Source organism: Mytilus trossulus, chromosome 4, assembly GCF_036588685.1.
Source record: "Mytilus trossulus isolate FHL-02 chromosome 4, PNRI_Mtr1.1.1.hap1, whole genome shotgun sequence".
NCBI lineage: Eukaryota > Metazoa > Mollusca > Bivalvia > Mytilida > Mytilidae > Mytilus > Mytilus trossulus.
In genome coordinates, this window is record NC_086376.1 from 76859666 (window position 1) to 76868420 (window position 8755).

General features: G+C 32.7%; 1 protein-coding gene across 2 annotated transcripts in view; it reads right to left on the bottom strand.

Annotated features, from left to right (window-relative positions):
* LOC134715996 (DC-STAMP domain-containing protein 2-like) overlaps window positions 1-8745 on the bottom strand; it is a 29282-nt gene extending 20537 nt beyond the window's left edge. The window contains exons 1-4 of one of the 2 annotated variants that reach the window (XM_063578651.1): window positions 8624-8745; window positions 5759-5931; window positions 4038-4220; window positions 2465-2635 (exon numbers count right to left, since the gene is read on the bottom strand). In XM_063578651.1, the coding sequence (XP_063434721.1) occupies window positions 2465-2635; window positions 4038-4220; window positions 5759-5931; window positions 8624-8745 (649 nt within the window). The remainder of the gene's footprint in view (window positions 1-2464; window positions 2636-4037; window positions 4221-5758; window positions 5932-8623) is intronic. The other variant, XM_063578652.1, reaches the window with a different exon arrangement.
* Between the last annotated feature and the right edge of the window lie 10 nt (window positions 8746-8755).

Sequence of the window (8755 nt, forward strand, 5' to 3'; positions counted from 1 at the left end):
AAAATATGTCAACGATTTCGTTTCTAGCTACAAATAAAAGTCGAAAAATTTCAGCCCATCAGCCCAGTATATTTATATTTTACGAAAAGAGTTAACTCCCCTTATATTGAGTATTTTAAAAAAAATGGATTGCTAAAACACAAATTTTGATATTTGATTGAATATTTTGATTTATACAATACATCACAAAGTTTTCTGTATATGAATAAACAGTCTACCAATAAATTGCAAATATGTCTCCAATAAAGGCAACAGTAGTAAACCGCTGTTCGAAATTCATAAATTGATTGAGAAAAACAAATTCGGACTACAAACTAAAACTGAGGAAAACACATCAAATATAAGAGGAAAACTACGACACAACAGAAACACAAGTTAACATTAAACTCTAAAACACACTTGGCACAGGACATTTTAAGAAAAAAATGGTGGGATGAACCCGGTTTTGTGGCATGCCAAACCTCCCGCTTCTACGACAATGGTAAATATATCATTTAAAGACAACATTACATGACAGGACTACAATACAAATAAATGAGAGAACATATAGGACAGAGAAACACGTCAATTATAGCTAACAAAAGGTACTAGGTTAAAAAAAAAACTTATACGTCAGACTCATCTTTCGTCCACACAAGGGGCTTACCAGTGACGCTCAGATGAAATAAGTTAGAAAGCCAAGACAAGTACATCGAGGAACAAAAGTTCCAAAAAGTTGTGCCTAATACTGCTAGGGTTTCTGTCTGGAATAAGAACATCTTTGTTATTTCGATTAATTCATAAATTTGCAACCAGTGAAGTTTTATAAAATGACTATATAATAGATATACATGATAAAATCGAAGTGGTGACTAACTGCACAATAAAAACGGATACATAAAACAACCTTAACAAGCACATAAAAATTCACAGCCGAGTTAGCCATACCATCAACGCACAAAGTTACGTCTCATGAATTTCTTAAACAATATTCCAAAAATAGGATAGACAAAATCAGATTAGATTTGCAATACTGATATAACAACATTAATTAATATCAAATTGTGGTAGTAAACTATACCGATTATTTGTCCATATCCACGAATTTGAAGACATATTTGAAATTTATTGGTTAGACTTTTATTCATAAAAAGAAAACTTGGTGATTTATTGTTATTTCAAAATTCTATCTCATAATTTTTATTTATGCACACAAAGGAGTAGGTCCAGTAAGACTTCTTTTGGCCCCAAAATATAGCAGTTTTACAAAATTGTTAAAATGTAAACTTAAAGTTATTTATTGGATAGAAGAATGCTTCTGCTACATAAATATGGGCTGTTTTTGAAAATACAATGCACATATATCGGATAGTAGCACCATTAAGTCATGCTAAATTACTGAAATCTCCACAATTCTAGCATTTTAGTTAAATTTTTGACGGTTTCCGTGTAAAACGAAAGTGGCCACATTCGTGTTCATCCTTAATATTGAAATAGAAGTTGTATTTGATGATAATACATAACATATATAAAGGTTGTGGATGAACACGGATGCGGCCACTTTCATTTTTCACAATAAACATCTGAAAAGTGACATTTTTCGTCATATTTGGTAGTTTTATATATTTAAGCTTGAATCGGATCGTTTCTTATGACTAAATTAGTTAAAATCTTTCACATAAATTGATTGAATCCATTGAAATAGACACTTAAGTATTTAAAAAGTGGTCAAAGTCTTTCGTTAAATGAACCTGAAATTTGAGGCCAAAATCGGTCCTTACCGGACCTACTCCTTTGTTTTTTCATAAACAATCTAACCATATCAAGACAACTTTCAACGACTGATAGCTTATATATAAAGAAATATAATTCCAAGTCCCCTCACGCATTCACGATGTCCTCAATCAGAACCGATCCCCTCACGCATGACAAAATGAAAATATGATGTTTTTAGATTTATTAAGATGTCTATCAACACCGGACAGCGTAAACGCCGCCCAAAACGATATTCATACCCATTGACCGAATAAAAAGTTTGAACTTGTAGGTCTGTTAATAGAACCATTTCAAAATCTAAATGTCACTTTTTTCGGCAAACTCTTGTGGGGCAACTGATTTTGTAGGAGTTTAACTCCACGTACAACAAAAAAAATCAATATTTTGATCAGTCGAATAAGAAAATTGCGATTTAGAAATGTATATACCCTTTGAAGCGGTGACAATTGCTCCACTCAAGCACAACCGGAAAATCCTCTCACGGTTTTCATTGCAGAGCCAAATGTTCTGCGTGTGTAGATTACCAGCCGTGATAGAAATCAGTATCTTTTTTTTTAGGACCTTAATAATTGAAATAGGTGAACATATCAGAAAATGAGATGTGTTTAGTTCAAAATAATTAGTTTCATATGAATGAATTTGCTTGAATTTAAGTACTGTGATGATGACAATCTTAAGGTTTTATTTGACATAGTTCTAAATAGATTACCTGCCATTGGAGAAAACGCTGCTTCGATAACTTCCTTCGTTTGGTTGAATGCCATTTCTTGACCACATGTTGAACTGTCAGACATAACAAGTACATTTTTGTTGAAGTTCTGTACAGGATGGTTCATAACAAGTACAACAGCATACATTAACAAAAATGTTCTACCTTTACCTAAAGTTTTAATAAAAATTAGTAGGAACAACATAATTAGACATTTGAATATTAAACAAGCTCTCATTTCGATCGTTGTTAAAATGGTCCAAGAAACGTATTGTTCTAGGAACTATATTTCTTATGTTTTATAAGTGAAAGAGTGGCAACATTGACTTATCAAATGATCAAACTATATAATATGATCAAATAATATTTTTTTTGCGTTATAGACCATTTGTGTGATAGTTTGTGTTCGTGTTGTTTATTCTTTAGTTTTCTATGTTGTGTCATGTGTACTATTGTTTTTCTGTTTGTCTTTTTCATTTTTAGCCATGGCGTTGTCAGTTTGTTTTAGATTTACGACTTTGACTGTCCCTTTGGTATCTTTCGTCCCTCTTGTATAAGTGCAACAAATAAATAAAATATAAGGTTGCAAAGTAAAAGATCTGATTCTAATATTATTGGCTAACTCGTTACCTATCTTGCAATATAGATTACAAAACACGTTTCCATGCAAGAAAATAAACTCATTATAGATACCAGGAATAAACTTTGTATATACGCCAGACGCGCGTGTCGTCTGCAAAAGACTCATCGGTGACGCTCGAATCCAAAAAAAAGTTAAAAAGCCAAAAAAAAGTACGAATTTGAAGAGCATTGAGGACCAAAATTCCTAAAAGTTTGGCCAAATACAGCTAAAGTTATCTATGCCTGAGGTAGAAAAGCCTCAGTATTTCAAAAATTCTTTATTTTGTAAACATATCATTAATAAATATAACCATATCAATGATAAGTCATATCAGCAAAAAATTCTCGATACATTTTGCAAGTTAGCCGACAAATTGCCAATGCAGATGAATTGCTGACAACAAAAATAGTCTTTGATCTTGAAATGTTATATTCAGCAGCTTACACTATAAAAATCAAATTTTTGAAATTACTTTGTTAACATTGTTTTTACAAGGTATTTATAAGACAGAAGACAATACAACAGACACCGTTTAATTACATCAATTTTACAAAATATGTAAATGCAATGAATGAAAAAGAAGAAAAATATAGTAATTGCAAGTATAAGCAGTTTAATTACATCGATTTCACAAATAAGGTAAATGCATGGCATAAAAAATAGAAAATATACTATTTGCAAATAGACACCGTTTAATTAAATCAATTTCACAAAATGGTTAAATGCAAAATACTAAAAAGAAGAAAAATCTATCCTTTTTTGCAAATAGACACAGTTTAATTAGATCAATTTCACAAAATCAGCAAATAGACACAGTGTAATTAAATCAATTTCACAAATTAGGTAAATGCAAAGAAAAAAATAGAGGCAAATATATTATATGCAAATATAGCTTGACACATTTTATTTGAACAGACTGACGAACATGTTAAGTCCTATTTTCCCACTTACTTGTAAAGAACTGTGGGATCATTAGTAAAACCATTAACCTTGTCTGCGACGTAAAAGCAAGTCCTAATGTTAGTACAGCACCAAGAAATGTAGATACTAATGATGACGTCAGAGGTGTAAATTTTATTTGAAATACCATGATCAAGTATAATATTATCGTTACTAACACACCAAAAATGAAACCTGCAATTAAAAAAAGTTGAAAGAGACTTATAACATTCGAACAATGTCAATTTAAGTACGTGTTTTTATTCTATTTAGCGACAATCAAAATTTACAAAAGTCTACAAACTTATCCTGGGAACATACAATCTTGAGGCCGGCCCAAGTTTCCATATCGAAATTGTTTTGCTGAAAAACTATTTGAAGCAAACAACTTATCAGTCTTAATATACTTTTTAAAATCAAAAAGTGTTTAAGGATAGACATTCACGCAACACAGATCAAATTTTACCTTTAAATATTTTTTTTATTTTGAAATTTTTAGTTAAATTAGTTTTTTTAGATTTATCTCGAACATCAAAAACCAGCAAGATGACAAAAAGCATAAAAAAACAGCTTTAATTTAAAATCACGACAAAACAAAAAAAAAAGAAAACACTTCTTATATAATTCAAAACGGAATATATTTCCGTTAATATCAAATGGAAAAATCAAACGCACAAACACGTCAAACGAATGGACAGCAATTGTCATATATTTTCTGTCTTAGTACAGGCATTTTCTTAGCAGAAAATGGTGGATTATAACTGGTTTTATAGCTAGCATAACCTCTCACTTGTATGACATACGAATACAATTCCATAAGATTGACAACGAAGTGTGAATAAAACAAACAGACATTATAGGTTTAAATGTCAAAAAAAGGGGTACAGCAGTTGGATTTACAACAATTTTTCTGAAAAGTCTTAAAGAAATCTACTAAATTCGGGTGAACGGGGCAATTGTACTTATATTTTTTAGCAAAGATATTGACTGTTTCGGTTCTTGTACATACTCGGCTTTCAAATATTTGGCTTTGAGCGTTCTTGATGAAGGTAAATCAAGAAAAGCGCATCGGACCCATGGAATTATCTAACGTCTCGTTCTCACTTATTTACTACTTTAAGCATGAAAACAAAAACTTACCATAATGATTAGAACACATAAAACCGTCTCGAATGACAAATGATATAGCGCAATTACTATTTTCAATCAACTGTACATAACAGGAGTTTACCTTATCATTTAGAAATAGTTGTTCATGTTCTGTATTGATTTTCTTATTCCGTTTTATATAAATTCAGTTAACGGGACAGTTAAACCAATGCTCAAAAATCTCTTCAATTTATTAAGAAGCCAAAACAAAACTAACACACCACGATAGAATCGCATGTACTCCTGCGAGACCGGGTGCCTCCGACGACAGTAAAGGCATCTCCTGCTATGCATGGATCACTGTCTTAGAAGGTATGCAACTTTCCCAAATGTATTACAAATACTAGTAGTTGGAGGCTGTATGGTTATCTATTTAGCTGTTAATTTCTGTGTTGCTTAATCTCTTGTGGAGTGTCGTATCTGCCCTCATTGACAATCATACCACATTATGTTTTTTTTTATATGAATGAGATTTTTCAATCCTCAATTACTGACCTAAAAATGTTTAATGTATATTTTATAACATTAGCTACACAATCAATATCGGATATCCAGGAAAAGGATTAAATACTCTTTATACCGACCTAGAACATTTTTGAATACGTCATTCTCATATGTTCCATTGAAAAATATCCGTTTAATGCAGTTGTCTGGTACTTCTGGTCGTTTGATTTTACCAAGTACACAACACGGTGTAAATATTTCACAGCAGGCAGTTCTCAGGGACGACATGAAACTAGCATAACATTCTTCTGTCCTGGAATAGGAATAAAAGAATAGAAATTGATGTGATTGCATTTCATTTTGCTGGAAGAAGAGTGTAATAAAATTCGTTGTCAATGTAATAGCCATTTTACGCACAGATTTTGGATGAAAAAGATATCAGCTGACAGTAATAGCCACAAAGAAATGATATTTTTTTCACATTTACATCTATGTTAAATACATGCTGCAGCTAAATAGCTTTATGAGAAAAACTGTCACGTATTAACGGCAATTGCATATTGTATTACATTCACCTAAAACATGAAGTATTCTGTGAAACTGTAACGTGCATACTCTAAAACAGGGACGGTTCACAAGGGTATAATTGTGGTCATCCGTTTTGTCAGTGTCATTCCCAGAAAGACCCTTACTGTCAACTTTTAGAGAGACTATTACTAGAACAAAACCATTCCATTAATCTCCTTTATCCTCGGTCTTTGATACAACTTTGGTTGCTCGTTCTTTACTTTTCAGTGTTTCGCCTTTAAAATGTCTTTTGGTCCGGTCTTTAAATTTTCATTACGTTGATAATAATGTTCAGAGATTTCCCTTCTTTATTCGACTAACTATAGTGACTTCGGTATGTTCTGTTGATATCCTCTTACACTTTTAGCACAACCTTATCACATTTAGTTTTACTCTATAGCAATTCTCACATTGCTGTTTCAATCTCCATTTTACAACCAGATTTCATTAAAAAAAACATGTACATGTACTTTTGTTTTGTGATCCGGATGAAACTCGACAATCAATGTATTTTTTTATATTTAAAGTTTATTGCAAACATATAAGTAAAAGGGGCCATTAAAAGACTACCTTATGGTTTCCTTTTTACACAGAAGAGTATTGCTTGACACTAGGTTTTAATTCTCCTTTATATCTTCTCAATGCAGATGTACCCTGTGAATTTAGTCGACTGATAAATTTAACAGGAACTGCATGGACCTACTATATGATTTTTTGTATAATTTGTCGTACCTCCGATCGAAACAGACAAAAATTATCGCGCCGGGATCTCGAGTCGTGTTTCCATTCCTTGTTCTAAATATTATCTCATTTTGACACTATTTCCTTTTTTATTTTTCAACATTTTGAAAATTCCGTACTTCACTGCCATAATGCAAGACACGTACATTTTGAAGGAATATTTAAATGCCAAACTGTAACTTAGGAAAATCATAGAAAATTCAGAAATTATACTAAAAAAAAAGAACCCAAATTCTAGATTAATGTTTCAGTTTCATGGTGATATCAAAAATTTGTTTGGCCTTCTTTCATGTTTGTCGCGAGTTTTTAGAAAAAGATGAAACTGACGCAAATTCGGCAAACGATGTCTATTTTAGTATGATTTTATTTAAAAGTGTATTGCAAACATCTAGGCCGGCCAAAAGTCCTAATATAACAGTAATAATTATAACTGGTATCTCCTTTATTATTCTTTGTATTACTTAAGTTATATCATAATTTATCGATTCTGCGTAGTCCGGATCATGATCTCGATACCTTTCAGTTAAATATACAATCCTTTGCTAGCAACAACAAATAACGGGAAATAATCATGAATTCGTTCGCTTATTGGATTTTTTTAAAATGTAAAATGACATACCAGTGATAAAGGAATATCCTAACTTAAAAGAGGGGCGAAAGATACCGTATAGGGACAGTCAAACTCATAGATAGCAAATAAACTGACAACACCATGGCTAAAAAAGACAAAGACCAACAGACAAATAATGGTACACAAAACACAACATACACGTAGAAAACTAAACTAGAGACTAATAATAATCAAGACAACACGAACCCCACCAAAACCGGGGTGATCTCGTGTGCTCTGGTAGTGTCACGAACTTGCAGATCCTGCTCTACATGTGGCACCCGTCGTGTTGCTCATGTTATTGATATTAAAAACCCGATAAATAGTATAATTCAGTAGGTCTTATTCATCACTGTTCATGATTCGAAAAAAGGGAAGGAAATTGTAATTACGACATATGAGGGTTTGGATGGGGTTAAATGATTAAAGAATAATGCCCTTAAAAAATAAGGATTAGAGAATAACGGGCAAAAAAATGAAGATTAGAGAAAAAAAAGGGGTTAATTTTTTGAAGATTAGAGAAAAAAAGGGTTAAATTTTTGAAGATTAGAGAAAAAAAGGGGTGAAAATTAAATGTTTACAGAATAACAGACCCCTCATCCAGACCCTCACATATGATAAGGAACATATCCGATAGGCCTACCAGCTGTGAAACGGTAAAATAAAATCCATAAGAGGTCGACCCTGGGAACAGTATACCTAACAATAGTTCCTGGTTGATCTGACATGATTATAATAGTAAATAGTGTTTCAACATTCAGAAGGCGGCAACGGGCAACCGTCAGTTATAGCTAGTCGCTATCCCATGATTCGCTTTCCCTGAAGCCGGTTCTACTCAATGTCAAATATGGTCGGAAATGACCCCCCCCCCCCCCCCCCCCTCCTAATTTTTTTTAAAATTATGATTTCCTATACAGATTGTGTAGGGATGGAGTCCAAACTCTCCGATTGATCAGATGAGTTAGGGGTGTTGCCAGTGGTTGGAACACGCACTTTTTAGATTTAGACGGAAATGCATTTGATGGATGGGCGGAACATATCGTTGGAACACCCACACCCCTCTTTACGATTACAGGCAATTTCTTACCATTTCGTTTTCGGGGGCAATCCCATGTGCAGCCGAACTGCATTTTCTTTTAATCGTGATAGCCTGTTCAATGCTATTTTGACCTTGATCGCTTTGATGATAATCGACAGTGGATCTGCCATTTTCTGGCAT